General features: G+C 39.4%; 1 protein-coding gene across 7 annotated transcripts in view; it reads left to right on the top strand.

Moving 5' to 3' along the window:
- MACROD2 (mono-ADP ribosylhydrolase 2) overlaps positions 1 to 18,560 on the top strand; it is an 849,382-nt gene that overhangs the window by 800,377 nt on the left and 30,445 nt on the right. For all 7 annotated transcript variants that reach the window (XM_074536851.1, XM_014268149.3, XM_074536850.1 and 4 more), the window contains 5 exons: positions 296 to 358; positions 3,680 to 3,745; positions 14,371 to 14,448; positions 15,053 to 15,127; positions 15,624 to 15,713. In XM_074536851.1, coding sequence (XP_074392952.1) covers positions 296 to 358; positions 3,680 to 3,745; positions 14,371 to 14,448; positions 15,053 to 15,127; positions 15,624 to 15,713 — 372 coding nt within the window. The remainder of the gene's footprint in view (positions 1 to 295; positions 359 to 3,679; positions 3,746 to 14,370; positions 14,449 to 15,052; positions 15,128 to 15,623; positions 15,714 to 18,560) is intronic.

Genomic DNA, 18,560 nt, shown 5'->3' with positions numbered 1-18,560 from the left:
GTGGACTGTGCTTAAGGAAATGTCCCTCTATTTAGTGTTGTTATTTGCAATGAGCCTATTGAGATAAAAATCTATAATCCTCTACTTGAGATAAAAATCATGACTGGTTTAAATGGAACTGGTCCTGTTGGAAGGTTTTTTTCAGCTTACCTTTACATCTCTCCTTTTTTGTCACAGGGCTTTGCTGTAAATTAGCAGTTTGTGCTAAATTGGTTACAATTAATATTGCAGTGCTCCAGGTACCAATAAAAAGATATATATCTCATAAATAATTTTTATGTGTTTTTCTCAATAGGTGGCAATGGCACAGTGGATAAGCAAAACAGCGATGAAAATAAGACCCAGAGCCAAGAATCAGGTTTGTGCCCAGGTCCTTAAAGGCCTGTCTCACGTTTTATCCACTTTGTTGGACAATAATCTCAGTCAGTGCTTTTGAAGGGGAATGTTTATACATTTTCACCAGATTAACTCAGGTCTTGAGCAATTCTCCCATTAAAGACTGAATCTTCATTCCTTATGAATGAATGTGTTGCAGTGCAGGAATGCAGACCCCTCTCCAGTTTACCAGCTCTACATTCTCCCTTTAAGGTGGCTAATCTTGCTAATCCTCTCACAAGGAATATTTTTTTCCCTTCTGCATAGAATAGGAGTGAGAGAAAGAAATTTGGGAAAGGAGGAAGCAAGCAGCAGGCTCCTTCTGGTGAAAACTCAACTCCTGAATATTTTAAAGGGTATTTTCAAGTTTTAAAAAATTGTCTGCACAAGTCATAATGGTTATAAAGATTTAAATTCATAGAGAAAAATATTGCACATGCTGTGAGCGAATGTCAGAGTTCACAAGTGGTGGGTTTTGCAGGTGACACACTTATAAATTATAGTGAGTTCAGAGTGTGGGAATATATGTCCCTCCATGCTCACAAGGGATGGAGTACTCATTTTTTTTCTGCTTGGTTTTTTTTTTCTGTTCTGTTGTCTGATTGTTTATGGTTTGCACAACTCTGTTCTTTGCAAGAGACATCTAGAAAGAATTAGTTACCAAAAGACCTAAAGTGGCAATTGAAATGTCTGTCTATTCCCTTTTTTCTTAAGTATTTCTTTAACTGTAGTATTCCATGCAGCACACTGTTATTACATGTGATTAGGATTTTTTTCCCATTGTAATGCAGAATGTTCCTTAAACATATTTAAACCAGAGGGAGTAAAAGTGTTTTCTTGGGAATTCCTTGAGCTGAAGGCAGCCAGACAGCAACCACACCAGATAAATTTAGAAGGCCTGGATTCCTGACTTACCTGATTTATTTCCTTTACTGTGGTAATGAGAAGTCCATTGAATGAGGGAATTCTTCCCATCCTGTGCATTGGCCACTGTGTAGGTAAAGAGGCAGCTTTTCTCCCTGCCTTCCTGTTCTGCAGCTGAGTGCTCACATCTGATGTTGGCCCTGCTTGAAGTCCCTCTGTGTTCCATGTCCTTTTTGTCACCTTTCTGCCTCCTAATGCAGGGCAGGCAGTGCAAGGTGAAGCCAGAAGAAAACAGTATTTTTTTCAGTATTACAGAATAAAATAGATTCCCATGGACCTCAGCAAACTTTATCCTCCCCCAAGATAAGGGTATGGTGGTGTTTTGTAAGTGCTGGAGGGCAACCACATCTCCTTCCCTGATTTTTCCACTTTCATGCTAGTTGTATTTTAAATAGGCCCAGGGGACCAGGGAGAAGAATGAGTTATTCTGTGTGAATTGAGATTCTCTTTTGAATCTCTGACTAGACTGTGGCATGTCTTTTTTCAAGCAATTTTGAGCTTTTAACTTTACCAAGTACTGCTTGACTGCTAGCTCGCCTAAGAGCTAACACTGCCTGGAGCTCCTGGCTCCAGTTGCTGAGGTTCCTGTTAAACCTGATTATAGCATCTGCAGACACCCAATACAGCCCTCTGTGCTTGTCAGTGATAGTCACTCTGATGGGGTGAGCATTTCAGTTTGATTGAATAAAATACTCTTTTTTTCCCCCCAAGAGAATTAAGGAATATTTGCCTCTTGAAACTACTACTTTGCTGTAGGTGTTTTAAATGCATTGTCTTTTTTTCAAAACTGCTTGTTATGACTTGTTGCAACATGAGCTGTCAGAGCTGGTTTATCAGAGCCCTGATATACATTCTTTTGCTATCTTGTATTGGTACTCATGTTTCATTATTCTCATGGAGAATGTCAAATAAAAGATCCAGACACTTGAGGTCCCAGATCCAGAAAATGTCACACTTTAGGGATGGGATTTAGGTACATGCCTGAAGATAATGTCATGGCCACTCATAGCCCAGTAGTCGCCTCCTTGACCACGGGCCAATGGTGCTGCAGGAAAAAAATGATTTGGTTTAGCAATTTTCCCTCCTGGTTTACAGAGTGGCAGGAACAGAGAGGGCCACATTTAGCCCAGGTGGTTACATCCACTCAGTGAGTCTCTGCTGTTTTCTGCTCTGTGCACTGCAGAGACAAAGCATCACCAGGAACTTTGAGGTTGCTGCTTTCTCGCCCCTTCTTGGCAGTAGAAAATGACCTGATTTCCCAAGGTACACAGTTGTATGCTTAGAAGATTTCTGAACACCATGAGTGACCACTGTTAGGAGCAATCCCACCAAATGTTGAAGTTTTATTTGTATTATCTATACCAAAGGCATAAACTTCTTCTGAATGTGACCAATCATATACTTCAATATTGTGAAAGAAAATATAGGACAAAAATCTGATGTTCTACTCTTACCTGGTCCATTACATAAAAATTTTTATATTCTTAATATAATGAAAAATATCATGATATTATCAGGAAAATATATTATAAAGAAAACTGTTGTAGTGGAGAAAACAGTAGTAGTCTGAAAAGGCTGAAAATTTTAAACTGTTTGGGGTTTTTTTAAAAGTCTGGCCTCAAGTCTTTCATCATGAGATTAACACATGGAAAAACAACATGGCAGGTGGTTCTGAGCTCTTCTTTCAATCTAGTTAAAAGTACTAGATCTAGTTAAAAGTACCAGAATCATCAACATTCTTTTGAAAGAAATTAAAGTCTAGAAATTAAAATGAAAGCTTATATAGATTTTTAGAACTATAAAAATTAGCAAGAAAATAAAATGTTTTCACTTCCACTATTGATTTAAGTTCAGGTACCAGTTGTATCTATCAACTACAATAGTTTTACCTGCATGCTCTATTATTAAAAAACTCCAAGCTGCAGATTTTTAGGGACTTTCTAATTTCAGGCCTGATTCACGAAAGCTTCTATTTTCAGGAAAGCATTTGCATCTAGTTATTTGGATTCCAATGGGATTCATGGACTTGATTCTATTTAAGAATGACTTAATTGTTTTTTCTCAAAATATATGGATTAAATGAAAAAATGAATCTCAGAGCAAATAGGATACCAACATACCCATGAAACCATTAACTGTTCCTCTCTCTGTATTATGAGAAATTGAAATACAGATTTAACCTGGCTGCATTGGAATGTTAGATTACATCTTGCTTAGGGAAGATGATCAGACCAGTAATAGCCAGGGAATGGATGGAAGCCCAGTAAATGAAATTCAGGTGCAATATCTTGTCTCAATAAGGCCCAACACTTTTTTCAGTAAAGTGGTTCATCAGTTTTCTATTTAAGGAAATTCTCTTTCATTTCCCTTGTTCTTACAGGTGAAACAAAACCTTCAGCTGTAGCCAGCCTATCATCAGAAGATATTGAGCTGAGTGAGAATAAAGGTAAAGATTGGAAATTGTGTTTTGAAATATCCCATCCCAAGAGGACATTTAACAAAACTGTTTATTTCCTTTGTCTGGAAATAGCCAAAATCACAGTTAAACAATACAGAAATAGGGAAATGCTTGCATTTTCATTTTCCAAAATCTTTGTAATGAAGTACTTGGTACCAACTGTGCTGGTAGGAGAGATGCCACAAATTTGTAAGTCCTCTTGTTACAGAGGTAATACTAAAATATCATACATGACACATCCAAAATAAAGGATTGGGCTCACTGGGGTGATTCACAAGCATATAGTTCAGCATGAACATCTATCTCAGCAATATCAGCTCCCTGCTCAGTGCTCTCCTGATGCGGGAAAAGAAAAACGCAATAGCTATAAACACATCAGGAGGAGACAGGAGGAGATGAAGTCATAATAGAGAGGCAGAAAGTAATGTTTATCTTGTGCAGACTGTGCTGGGCACTCAGATAATTTAGTTTGTAATAAATATTTAAAAGTGTCACAGGACCAAATGACAGGGTGTTTAGGAAACAAGAGAGATTATCTAATTTAAATGTTTCAAGCTGAGATTTTTCCTGTGGAGTTGTTGGTTTACCAGCAGATTGGAACCAGTGCACAGCTGTATAGTTTTTGATATTTCTGTAATAATCGTGCTATTAGTTGCTTGTGCTGGTCTACATTTTTTACCATTTTTGTGGGGGTACATCAGGAAGAAGTCTGGGTGCTATACAAAATGTTTGCTACTGGTAATCCAAAACAGGAGTTATGCTATCTATAATAAATACAATCCATCAGCATGGCCTTCAAGAAAGACTAACAGAAAATTTTCATGCATTTTACTGAGATAACATAATTATTAACATCCATTAACTTATTTATTTTAAAAGATTTAATGTTTAATTCAGCATCACTACTTGACTCTCTTCTCATTTTTCTAGATAAGTGTGACAGGGTGTGAGATCCTGCCCTTTTGTTCAAAGCCACATGCTGGACAGCGTACATACTTACCTGATTATGAGTTCAAAGCCTTGTGCAGGTTGATTTAAGTGCTCTTTTAACAGATTGATTGATGCTGCAAAGGAAAAAAAGAACCACAAACCTTTGCTGGAGCACTGGCTTTTGCTTTTGATACATCACAAATTGAAGTCGTGGCAAGGCTAGTGGAAGGCAGAAATAGTGATGGATTCAACCCCAGCATGGTTGGTGATAGCCTGTCATTAATTTCTCTTGTTTTGATGACATTTGGCCTGTTTGTGTATTCTGTATCTCTAAGAATCCCCATTTTCTCTGTTTCACAATGTGAGGGTCACAGGGAAGCTTTGGGTTTGGGTTTCCCTTTTCCATCTGCAGTCAGCTAGTGATCCCAACAAATTGGTATTGTTCTGAGTGTTCCTAATAACGTTCCTAACAAAGAAGATGGCTGTCTTCTGATATGCTTCTCAGTGTGTAAGCCCTCCAGGTTTTTACATTATTGCATTAGAAGTCTCTTCTTAGAGAAGAAATCATCTTTGTGTGATGAGTCTCACTTTTCATATAATATATTAAGAGTATACATAATGTTTTCCCCTCTTCTCTTGAGAGGCTGACAGAAGAGATAGTGCCCTGAGAGATCCAAAGTGCATCATCTCTTTGATGTTCTACCTCTGCTCATAAGAAAGATGGGAAGCATCTGGTAGGGAAAAAGGAGTGAGACAAACTCTCCTCCATAGATTTTGTTTGTAAAACTGTACAAGTTTTTTGAAAAAGAAAAGAAAGAAAAGCTAAGACCATGTTTTCATATTTGCTTGCTAGTTTTTTTTTTAATGGAAACAAGAATTTTGAACAGCAAGGCCACCATGGAGCAGGCCATGGTTTTAATCCTTATTTCCATGGGTAGATTCTCAGGTTTGCAGATTTTTACTGTGAGGGTGGTGAGGCATTGGTGGAGGTTGCCCAGAGAAGCTGTGAATGCCCCATCCCTGGAAGTGTTCATGGCCAGGTTGGATGGGACTTTGAGCAGCCTGGTCTGGTGGAAGGTGTCCCTGCTGTGGGGTTGGAATAAAATGACATTCAAGATCCCTTAAAACCCAAACCACTCTGTGATTCTTCAATGTTTCTATAATTTCAGCTTTTGAGGGTTTTTTAAAATAAATACTACTGTTATAAAAAAGTGCTGCTTCTTGAGAAATCGCACTTTTACAAAATCCTGGCATTTCTGAAAACACCTGATGCTCCTGAAACAAATTCCAGCTTTCAAATTGTTTGCCCACTGAGTTAACAAGGCTAAAACCTCCAAGTTCTGGAACATACTCATTTCTCTAGTTCATTTTCAACTAAATGAACAGGACATAAAGCATTTAAAGAAATTATGTTTTCCCAGTCCTTCCACTTAATTACTGTAAAAGATTTATGCCAAAGAAGTCTAGCTGCATATTCCCAAAATGCATCGTTTAAACCATTCTGTCCTGCTATGAAAATTTAGGTCTTTCAAATGTCAGCTCCCTTTGCACCAAAACAAGGATTTTGAGTCCAATTAGAGTTGACTAGCAGTTTTGCTGCTTTTTTTTTTCCCCTCCTCATATTTCTGGGATTAAAATATAGCAAATACATTGATATAGTTATTGCTCTAAAATGTGCTGGTATTCAAAACAAAGCACGGCCATCTCTGCTACTATGAAGATGGAGTATTTTTGTTGTGAGTGAGTCCTCTTTATCATGTTTTTAAAGGAAGAGAGGGAGGATGGGAACATGAAAGGGATTTTCATTATAAGAGTTGGGGGCAGTGGAGGAATTACACTTGAGGGGCTTTGATTAAAATGAAAACCTCCTGTGAGACTGCAAATCTCACATTAATCTAAAATTATATGTCTTCTGTTACCATGGGAGAGATACTGTCCAGGAAAAACAGTCCACACAAACCCAGTTTGCACATGGCCTATGAGCAAACTGAATTTTTTGAGTGTTCATCTGTTTCCAGAAAAAAAGGGGGGGGAGGAGGCTGCAGGAAGGGGGAGAACAGTAGTATTTCAAGAATATCAGGATTTTCAATGCAACACTGTAGAGGTATCCTCTCATTCCAGTCTGTGCCAAGTTTCTCTTCCCACTGTCTGCAAAGAGCTGTTGCAATTTTACCCTTAAAGACTTAAAAACTCTTTTACCCTTAAGGAGTTGACATCTCTGGGCAGCACCTTTGCAGGTGCTCCATTACTGTGCATATGGAAGTAGATCCTTTATATCCAGCATATTTCAAGTGAGAGATGCTTCTTTCTATGAAGTGTAAGGGCAGAACAAAGTGAATAAAATCATCAGTGTTTATGCAGCAGATAAAGGGTGTATCAGGCAGGCTGCACTCAGTCTGTACAAGATTTTGCTGGGGTTACAAGCTCATTTTAAACTGACCAAATCATATGGAGAGATTGGATTGAAGGATTGAACCTGTGCTTATGTTTTGTTAAAGAGAGATGTGTACCTGCATGTCTGTGTGTCAGAGAATGTTCTGCATCTTCATCGCAGTTGCCCCTTCTTCCAATTACTATTTAACCCAATTTAATGATTAGACTTTCTGGCAGGAAAAAATATAAAAAGGAACTGGATTTAGTACAGGTGAAGCATAAATCCCTACTGTGCAAAGTTTCTGTGCACAATACACTGATTATAATTCATTAGCACTTAATAAGAACTGAATTTTCATATGAAGGGCAAGTAAATTAAATCATATACTAATTAATTTTAAAAATAAAGAAGTGATTGATTAATTATTTCCAGGTGTTCACCAAAGTCTGGGCTTGTATGGGAGTGCCATTGAAAGCAAGTCACTGTTTTTCTGCATTCTCTGGAGTCAGATTCAGTTGGCTGGAGGGCTTGTGTTTTCAGAAACAGAATTAGATATATTGCTTGGCTATGGGTTAGCCCTAAAAATTCTCTTTGGGCAACCCAGAAGCTGGTAAGTATCCTGAACTGTAAAATGTAATGGGTTTAAATTCCTCTTTGGCCAGCTGTAGCTCTCAGTATGGAAAAATCATGATGTCCTAAATACAGAAATGATTGAGAAGGGATAAACTGAAAGAGCATTTCAAATGCAGAGGAGCTGTGCAAATTGACATAAATTAGTCATTGGAAAGCACATGAAAAAGATTTGACTGAAAGGCCAATATGTTCAGAAAGAGGTATTTAAAATCAGTTCTTAGGTATATATTAAGACATCTAAATGACTGACCTGATTTTGAGCACTCAGCAGCTACCAAGGAAATGTTTTTACTTCACCCTTGGGCTATGATTAGACCTAAAGTTTCAGCCTGGAAAATTTCAATTATAGGTAACTGAAAAAGAACCTTTTTCAATGAAAGAGTTTCAACACCCTCAGCCATACCTGCGGCTTTGCATGCCTACTCAAGTGATAACATTTTCCTGTCCCTTGGTTAGAAGGATTCCTGTGAAAGCAAACTGGCTAACACAAGCTAATTTGTGGGGTTTGGGGTTTTTCACCAGGGATGTCAGCACCACCATCCAACCAGACACTACTTCTCTTCACAACTTCCACAGGGTTCACTGGGAGCTGTTTGTAATGTGGGTTATTCACTTCTTCACATTTAATCTCACCGGAGTTGTGCATCCAGATGGGGTCCAGCCCCTGAACTACTCGAGAGGTGTTTCTGCTCTAGTACTGGCATCTGCCATGGTGAACACTAATCCACTTACCTGCTTTATTTAAATCCTCCTTATTTTTGAATATTAGCTGACCTGGAGCCATTCAGCTCTGCTCCCATCAGTCCAGCATGAGATCCTGCCCTTCCATCTCCTCCCTCCACTCCATTCCCCTGGACAGGCTCTAACCAAGGCAATCAAGTTTTTCTCAGCTTTTTCATTTCCCAGAGCCCTGTACAACAGGTCCTGCTCCTCATGTCAGGAGAAGGATGCCCACAGTTTTTATAGCAGCTGCACCTGGAATTTCTCAGGTGGACAGAAGGTGAGATGCCCTTCTGTCAGCTTTAAGCACAAACAGGTGGGAGAAGTATTTGGTGCTCCCACCTGCAGAGATGAACTCTTTGGTCTTTTACCTGAAAACTTGATAAAATATCTCTACAAGTTGTTGCACCTAAAAAGGTCTGGTTTAACAAGCATTTTTAAACTTGGGCTCCAATAAATCTAATCTGTTATAAAGATAGATTAAAATTAAATCTTGGTGGATATAAAAATACCATTTTAAAGTCAAAGCTCAAGAATCTCCTCCTAACTTCTCATAAATCATCATTTTATAGTACTTCATTTTAACATATTTTCCTCGGTTTATGAGGCAAAAGAATACTCTAATCATGTGGAAGCCTCCATGCACACCATTACCTGTATTTTTTGATGTCTGCTTGATTTCTTTCACTCTGGAAATATTCCAGTCATTTATCACAGTATCATGCTTTAAAGAATAAACTGTACTGAACCTAATGACCAGCATTTTCCCTCTTTGATCTTCTTACAGCTCCCTAAAACATGGTGATTTATCTGTGCTGTGTACAGGACCCAGGTGTTCTGCACATTAGAAACCACTCAGTAAATAAGCCATACAGAGAGTAGCTGGGGAAGTGAATTTTAAAAGAGCATTAAAACCACTTAACATCCAGTTCTTACCATCTCCCCTCTTCCTTGGCTTTTGCAGAATCGTGTTTGAGCAGCATTGCCTTATACAGTCAAAAGAAAAAATGAATGGCATGGAAAAGCTTGGGGATTTGAACAGGATTTAGACAAAATAGTACCTGACTATTGGTAGGAAGGATAGGATTGATATTTTACTGCAAGCTACGTGCTTTTCTTGGAGATGAATTCAACATACAGTTGATAGGAGCAGGGAATATACTTGCAGAGTATTCTGATCAGCTTTATTAAAGCCTAAATATTTTGTAAAGAGATTGTTAGAGACTGGGGCTAATTCTCAGGTGGACTCAAGCACGCAGTCCCACAAGACACTTGTTTCAATGAAATGGAGGGTAGCAGACACAAGCTCTCCTGACATGGACACTGCCACTCCAGCCAGCAAGGAGGAGTTTTGAGGGAACTAAGGGATGCTCAGACTTCAGCAAGCACTTAAGCTCCTGATATGCAACAGATAAATGTGGCCTGTCTTTGGCTTATTTATGCAATTAAATCTCCTGTTTGGTTCATTGTGTGTGATATTAGGAATTGTGTTCCAGAGGGGTATCAGAAACAGGAGTTGTTTCAGTCCTAACTGGAGGAGTGTTAACTTTAACAGTCCCAAAGTAAATAGTGCCCAGTCTGTACATTATCAACAAAATAAGCAATACTTTGCTGTGAAAGACTACCCTGCCTTGGATTCTCTGATACAAATTAACAGATAATTAACTATTCTAGGAGAAGGCTAACATTCCTTTATGCCATTTTACAAAATCAGGTGAGTAAGAGGTGAACAAAAGCCTTAGGGACAGCCAGAGCTCTTGTAGACCCTGGAATCATACAGGACTATAAAACTGGCCTTGCACACACTTGCACAAGGCTCCAAAGGGCTGTGGGCACAGAGGAGCAGCTGAGCCTGAGGAATACCCCTATCCTACTGAAAACCTGCACACCGAATGTAGTGTGTCATCAGCACTTTTATTGATCACTGCCTTTGGTTTTACTTTTGCTTGGCACAGATTTGCTTCATAAATCTGGATTTATTCCTTTGCTTTATTTTATTCCTGTTAATCCTAAAAGTAAATCTGTCTTTGAACATTTTGGCTTGAATATTTAGTGCAATATTTGGATTTGAAAAGAAGAAACCTTTGATATGATCTTGACATTAAGGATTTTGGAGCTCAGAATCTGCATGGTAAAACCAATCAAGACAGGTTTCTGCTGCTGACATGAAACTGGGCAACTCTTACAGCTAGGCAGTAACTTCTGTCCATTGTCTGTTATTTTCAGAGGTAAGCTTTGCAAAAAACAACTTGCAAAAAATTATCATTGTAGATTACCCGAAATAGTTTGGAATTCAGTGCAGTTACATTGCTTCCTCCAACACTGGAGCAATGGGATAACTGTTTATGATAAAAATGAAAGTTTAACACAAAATTACAATTCCTGGAGAATGAAGCCCATGGGACAGACTGCCAGCTGTGCCCATAGGTGGGAATAGTGATGATACCCCTCCATCTGTGATGTTGCACGAGAAACAGCAGCATGATGGGGCACATACATCAGCCAAGCACAAGGCTTTTTAAAATCCATTAGATTGGGTTCTTAAAATCCATTGACCTCTGCACATAATTGTGCCAGTGATGCTGCAATTTTTGTATTAAGTTGCACTCATTACTCATCCTGGGAAAAAAGGAAGCACCAGTGAACCCTAAGGGCACCAATCTGGGAGTATGAAGGTGCAATGGGTGTGGGATGAGGGAGTGATGGGGCAGAGCTGCTCATGTCTCCTCCTCCCAACACAGGTGATACCGTACTTACTGTGGGAGCTGGAGAACCAGCAAAGGGAAAAGCTGCTGCACTTTGTGGTGAGGGTGAGCCCCCAGAGGCCTTTGTGACCCTGTGCTGATTTCTTCTACCCCATTGGTTCTCCGCTCTCAGGATCTCTGCTGGTCAGAGTGACTCTGAGATATCTAAAAGCTTCTTTTTCCCAGCCCAGCAGTCGATGAAGGAGTCAGGATTTTTCTGTTCTCAAGGCTGTTTATTATTTCTTATCTATAACATTCTTTCTCTGACTCGCTGTAGGTCTGTCTGGCAGGTCAGGCTGAGGCACACTGACCACTTTGAGGTGGTATCTTTTTATACTAAAAACTACATGTACATTATTTACCATAACTTCCCAATACCTATCACCTGTGTTAGACAGTGAGTTTCTACCTTAAACCAATCCAAAAGTGCCAACATCACAGCAGAAGATGGAGGCCAAGGAGAAGAAGAAGAAGAAAGACTGGACATGGCCAGGTTCCTCCATCTTGCCTCCTGAACCCCCATTCTAAAAAGCCCAAAAATCTATTTTTCACCCCGTGACAAACTAACTATTATTCTACTTAAACTCTGTTGACTTGTAATTCTTCATATAAAGGTGGTAATTTGCTCCATGGGTCAAAATCAAAGGCACAGGTGTCTCGGGTTCTGTGCTGAGGTCTCTGAGCTCCCCCAGGCAGGGGCTTGAGTCATCACGGGCAGTCAGAGGAATTTCTTGGGTTCTGACACTTCTCCTGTGCTCTGCTTCTGCATCCTCATCCCATTGGTCCCAGGGTTTTATCCCACCCCCTGCCTTTCCCATATAAATTCTTGTTTTCCCTGCCTCCTTGGAGCTCTTGTGCTTGGCACCTTTCGCCTTTTGTAGTGTGCCCTGGTCACAATAGAGGTTTATTCTCTGTGGAGCATCATACAAGGCTCTCATCTCTTCCCTCCTGGAAGAACTGAACAGCTAGCCAGTGTGAGCAGATGTGGATGCCATGGGACAGAGAGAGAGAAACAGGAAGCGTTTCTCACAACGGTTTGTGAGAATTTTTAGGGAGTTGTAAGGATGTGATAACTTTTTAAGTATGAGCAATCTGCTGGTGATGTTTTTCTACTTTGTCTTTCTGTTCTTCTCAAGGACAGTGTGTGAGGTGTTTTTGTTAGTTAACCAATCAAACAAAATCTATTGTATCACCCTATAAAACCATGTGGTTCTCTCGAATAAAGCTTTATTTTGCTCTTTCTACAACACTGCCTCCTGCCTGCTCCTGTGTCATCCTTGGCTCAGGAGTGACAAGCAAAGGACAAGCGCCTGTGCCCCTGAGCTGTCCTTCTCAGGACACTTCCTCAGGAAAGTCTCAGCACCCTTATCACCGCTCCATCCACCGCAGCATCACTTTGTACCATCACTTTTGGCTGCTTGACGTGCTGGCATCATGGCACTCAAGGCAGAGGACTTCTGATTCCAGCTTTACCAATGCAATTCCTTCTACAAGCATGCAGCTGTATCATATTAATTTAGGGTATAGAGTTACAGGTAGTACAGATCTTGGTTTGTCTGAAATCCTGAGAGCTTTGTCAAAAACTTCAGCAAAGCCAGAATTTCCCTCAATGTGTTTCAAGTTTGCTTCAAAAATTTCCTATAGAATTTTTTGCCACCAAGAATTTTTTGGTGCCACGAGATCTTTCAACTGGATTTTTGATTAAACTTGGAGTTTGATAAAATTCTAGTTTAGTTTTGCTCCAATTCAGGCTGATAGGAATAATCCTTTGAACCTCACTGTACAATGTGGTATGGAAGACTGGTGCAGCAGGGCAAAAAAAAAATGCAGCAAGTATGAAGTTTAGCAAATTGTACATCAGTGAGTTATTCTACTTTCAAACTTTGGTTTTTTAAACTTATTGTCATGCCATGAAAGAAGTAAGAAACTGTGCGGGTAATTAAATATTTGCCTTGAGGGATTATTTGCAGTTAATTAAAGCCACACAATTTTAGCACATACCTTTCCTACAGATTATTAAATTTAGATCAGATATTAACAACCTAGCTTTCTGCTTATCCATCAGAGATTACTTTTGGACACTTTCAGGAACAGAGTTTTACAGGGGCATCCTTGGGTATATTGTAAGATTTGCTCAGCAATGTTGTTGAGAAGGACCTTCCAGAATTTAAGCTGCAAAAGCACTGTCAAAATGTAATTTATTATCATGTGCTGTAGATCTTTTGGCATCATTACTTACTTTTTCCACTGAGCAGGATTTTAGAAAGCATCTCACATGAGAACACAAACACTGATTATCTGTTTCTGCTGCTACGACCTGGAGTGGGCTTATCCCTGTGGTTTGCACAACATCCAGTTAGATCAGCACTGGTTTTTAATGAGGTTCAAAGAGAGCTCTTTATCCAGTGAAATCTGTGAAGAGGATGAGCAAACACTAAATCGAGTGTCTGTATTGCTGTATTATCTGAATGCTGTGAAATTATGCATTATGTATTTCTCCATCCTCATGCAAAAACTGGCTGTTGTCAGAAAATGCTGTTTGATGCAACAAAGTAATGCCCTGTGTTTATGAAGACCCCAGATAGCACAGTAGTTAGACTTTCTGCCAAAGTGTAATTTAAGTCTCACTGTGGCACTGGTTCCAAGCATTGTTTTGGGCAGTTCATTTTGACAGTCTGCCCCAAAAAAGAAAAGCACTCTTGGCTATAGTGACCTTGGGAGCTTTGTCATCAAGTGACATGAGGCTAGGATTTGCACAGGGATTTATGGGATTTATTGTTTCTGGAAAGATTTAAAGTTTCTGTAAATTCAACCATGAAAAACTGTTATTCTAAAGAAATAATAAATCACTTTATTTATCACGTAGGTGGTTTGTGCTATTTCTCATAGATTTGTGCTGCTCCACTCATTAGGAATAAAATTCTTGGTAGTGCTGCTGATTATTCTTATGCATCCTTCTTTGCTCCTGGTTTAAGGTTTGTACTGCCAGCAAAAAACTGCACAGTAAGGGTAGGGATTCTGAAATCAATTTGAATAATTGGAACCCACAAATACACTTCTGTAGTTTATAAGACTGTAGTTAAACAGATAGAAAATCGGCATCAAAATGCCAAATATGAAGCTGGCACCTAAGAGTTCCTCTAACTCAAGTCTACTTTTCCAGCATAAAAACTGCTTCAGGATTTATTTGTTTGTTTGCTTTTTTTCCTCAGATTCCCCAAAAGACTCCAAAGGCGCGCAGAAGGGTGATTCAGTGCATCCTGTGATGTGTGAACAAGACCAAGCCAAAGGTAAAGTTCTTAGTCAAAGTTTTTTAAGACAGATGTGATAAACCAGTGTGAAATTTGAGTTCTTCCAGTGTCAGCACCAGTGGGTTTCAGCCTGGCTTCTGCCACCTTAAGGGAATGCTGTTGGCTAGTAGAGGTGTGTCAGTCTGTTGTGGGGCAGTAACCCCTGATGCTGCTGGGAAAGCCACATGTCCCTAAATAGGTTTGGCCATAGTGATCCTGGGTGCACAGCACTGTTACCATGTTGTTACTGTGGTTCTGAAAGCCTGTGGGGTGTTTCTGTTCCTTCTGCTGACCATCAAGTGCAAAGCAGTTTACAACAGCTCCTATGAGAAACAGTGTTAAGGCTGAGCTGCGAAAGAAGAAAAGCTCTAAGTGCTGCAGGGTCAGTTTTGAGCAGCTATCTAACTAACTTAATGCTTAGTACTGTTAAGTGGTATTTTCATATATAAAATGTGTCCAACATGGTTCACTTACTAGAAAAAAAAAGCAGTACTTGGCTTAGAATACCATGCTGTGTCTAAAGTTCATGTTCTGTTTTAATGAATTTAGCATTGCCTGCATGCAGCATCATCCTGGTACCATTTTCTGTTTGTTGTATTAACAGGACAACAGGATGTTTCTGCAAATGAGGAGATAAAAACTGGGGAAGATTCCCAAGATTCGTGCATGGAAATAGAAGGTACTCCTTGTGTCTTGAGATCAAAAAGCAAGATTAACAAGCAAAAACGCTAACGTAGACTCATGGAATCACAGAATGTCTGGGATTGAGGGGACCTTAAAGATCATTTAGTTTCAGCCCCCCTGCCATGGGCAGGTACACCTTCTACTCAGGCAGGTTGCTCAAAGCTGCATCCACCCTGGCCTTCAGCACATCAAGGGGTGGGGAATGGACTGTGTGTGTCTCTGGGATTGCAGTGAGTCCCAGTGAACATCCATGTTTGGAGTAGGCACATGGGATTTTGTGCCTAAATCCCAGAAAGTTCAGTATCTCCAAGGCTTCGCTCTGAACTAGAGCCCCTTGGATTTCCTTGGACAGATTTTTTATTTGTACTCGTGGAGGAAAAGATCCTTTTCCTCTGCCAGTGTTTTTCATGGCTAGGTCTCTAGTGGGTGTCAGTCCTTTCATGTCCGTTCTGAAAAGCCTCACTATTCATCTTTTTATCAAATTTATTCAGATCCACTGTTGAACCAAGAAGGCACAACAGAAGCTGAGATTCCTTTGATACTTGGTGCAGAGGAAAAGGCAGAAGGAAAAGCAGAAGGAGGTGAGCATATTATAAAGCAGATTGAGACAGAGAATGCTGCAGGATTCATGTTGTCCTTTTCTATAGTGAGGAAACATGGAAAGGGCACAGAGAAGAGCTCTTTTTCCCCTAAGAAAAAATCTTATCTTATCTTTGAGTGGAGTTTTGATATATTGGAGTTGGATTTCAATAGGAAGCTAAGTGCAAAAAAGTGCACATGCAGGTTCAAAAGTGGCATTTAAATGCTCTCCTCGCTTTTGGTTTTTTGCATTTAAGCCCATAATGCTGATTAATCAACCAATTTATGTCCATGTAAGTATCCTTATGATCGCATTTGCTAGAAGCATTCTGAGTATTTAAATAAATGGGTATGATAGCTATTTGTGAGGTCATTAATAGAGATTTAACTAAAGAGTACCTAAAACTAGTAATTCTAATGAAGAAACCAGTATTTGGTGAGAATGCAGTCTTCTGAAGCAGTAATTTTTTATATGGGGGTAAAGTATTTAAAACCTTGGGAATGGTTCCTTGGTTCCCAATTCCTTACTGTTGCAAGGAAATGCACAAATTTAAGTGTTGGATGCTCCTGGGAACCCTGCAATCATCTCACCATTTGTAAAGGCATGTGGTTATATAAAAAATAATGTATTGTGTAAATAATTCTCTAATTTTAAAGTATCTGCTAGTTAATTATATGGTCATTTGTAGAGCCCAAGGATGAATTTTACAGTTCCAAATTAAAATGCAGACGTGATTTTTATTGAAAATTCAGGTCAATACTAACTATGTTGTCCTAATTATGAAGTCCTTTTCTCAGCCACATTGACACCAACTTAATTGCAAACCTGTGTTAGCAATATTGACGATTTTCTTCACTGCAAAGCCAGGTTAATAGAACCTCTTTGTTCATATACAGCTAAACAATATTTCCCTTTTTTTTTTTTTGTTTTAATTGCCTAACCAAGCTGAGACTAATTACATCTCCTTGTTATCATTTGTGTTAATGGTATTGGTTTTGTGCTGTGTTAATGATGGTGAAGGTAAAATTGATAGAATTTTTGTGCTTAAATTCAGGTAAATGCTACCACACTACTTCAGCTGCAAACCCAGGTTATACAGTACAGCTCACTCTGATTGCAAATACCAATGCTGTTATGTTAATCCCTTCCAAATAGAAATTATTTACATAGCATTTTATGCATCATGAGAACTAAATTGGAAAAAATGTACCTTCATTATTTGCATATTTTCTCCTCTTTACTTCTTTAGTGTCCCCAACAGCCAGGGACTGTCATTTAGGTCTCAGAAGAGAGATTGTATTTCAACATCTGTGCTACTTACTATTAAAATATGCAATGTTAAGGAAAAGCAGGTAATGTCAGAAAAGGATTGTTCTTGGCACCTTTTCTGTTCCAGCCCTTGATTTAAAAGTTTCAAACACTAAGTAAAAAGTTCTTGCTAAATATTTTGGAACTTGTTCCTGCCTGGGGTCTCAGGTATTGATACGGTGCAGGATTCATCTGATCCAAAGCTTGTTGAAGTCATAGAAGTAGAGTCATCAATTTAAGTGATCTTTTGGTAAGTTCATTATAAGAGGAGATGTGCTGAGTCTGGGTGCAGGATAACAGCATAAATATTCTGTTCGGCTCCTTCCAAAGGTACTGACTTTGGCACAGGAAAAATAAATGGGTGCCCTTGCAGAGCAGGAGCAGAGAAGGAAAAGAAGCCTTTCCCTTATCTTGTTTTCATTCTCATGGGTCTAAGCACCCTCATAGCTCATCTTGCTAGTTGCTTCTTGTTCTGACAGGCACAAATTCTACCACATGGGTTTGGAAAGTTTGGCATAAAGTGAAGTGGGTCTGGACAAAAAGAGGTAAGAAAAATAAAATCAGCTGAAGTTCAGACTGATAAAATAGTATATATTTCCCAATGAGAGATTTCTCTTAAAGGAAGGAGATTACCAGGCATTAAAAAGAGATTTAATATGTGATATCATTTTATGTAACCCAAATGCTACCTCCTAAAGTAATTCAGCAGAAAGTTTTCCAGCAGCACACACAATACATTTGATATAGGATGAAATACTGCATTTTTGTTTTAAGAACTTGGGGGAAAGGCTAATGTGGGACTGCTAGTCCTGTTAAACAGAAATTCATGGATCTCTAGTTGGTCTGACCAATTCTGGATCTATATGCGTAGCCAAATGTAGCAACTACTAAATTCCACACTACCTGCTTTTTCTTGTTCTACATGAGATTTTCTTGTGCTTGTTTTCAAGCTCATCCCAGAGCAAAGGGTAGCATGTAGCTGCCTCTCTCTCCTCTCTGTCTCACTGGGAGCGTTAGATTCTTGGGAGTTATCTGCAATCCCCTCAGTCCTCAGAACTGGAGCTGTGTAAGGCACTAAAGTACCAACAAAGTCCCTTTTCCAACCTAAAGCTGGATTTCTGCTCAGTTACTGATTGCAGCTTTGAAGCATGCTAGGAAGTTTTTCAGTGATGTGGTTTTCCATGGAAAAAATGTCTGTTTCTTGATGGTTTAGAGATGGCTCAGTTTACATGAACCTCTGACAAACCACAGGTTATCTTCTGATTTAATTGTGCAGATTTTATTGCCAGCTCATCTCTGTGTTTTGGGGTTTTTTAAAGCTTGCAGGGTCCCTTCTGTGTAGCTCATTTCACTTCACATCTCTAGGGTCATGCTGTAGTGTGAATTCCCAAGGAGTCCCAGATCCTGGTGCTTTCAAGGTTCTGGGATGCTGGGAGCCCCAGAGGAATGAAGAATCAAAATCTTGGCAGTCACACTCCTAACTCCCATTGCCAGCAGTAAGAACCCAGCCAGATTACCCTGAAGAATATAACAATGTGAG

Source organism: Zonotrichia albicollis, chromosome 3, assembly GCF_047830755.1.
Source record: "Zonotrichia albicollis isolate bZonAlb1 chromosome 3, bZonAlb1.hap1, whole genome shotgun sequence".
In the NCBI taxonomy this organism is placed as follows: domain Eukaryota; kingdom Metazoa; phylum Chordata; class Aves; order Passeriformes; family Passerellidae; genus Zonotrichia; species Zonotrichia albicollis.
Note: the sequence above shows the minus strand (reverse complement) of the source record. Positions and strands in the feature narration are given on the sequence as shown.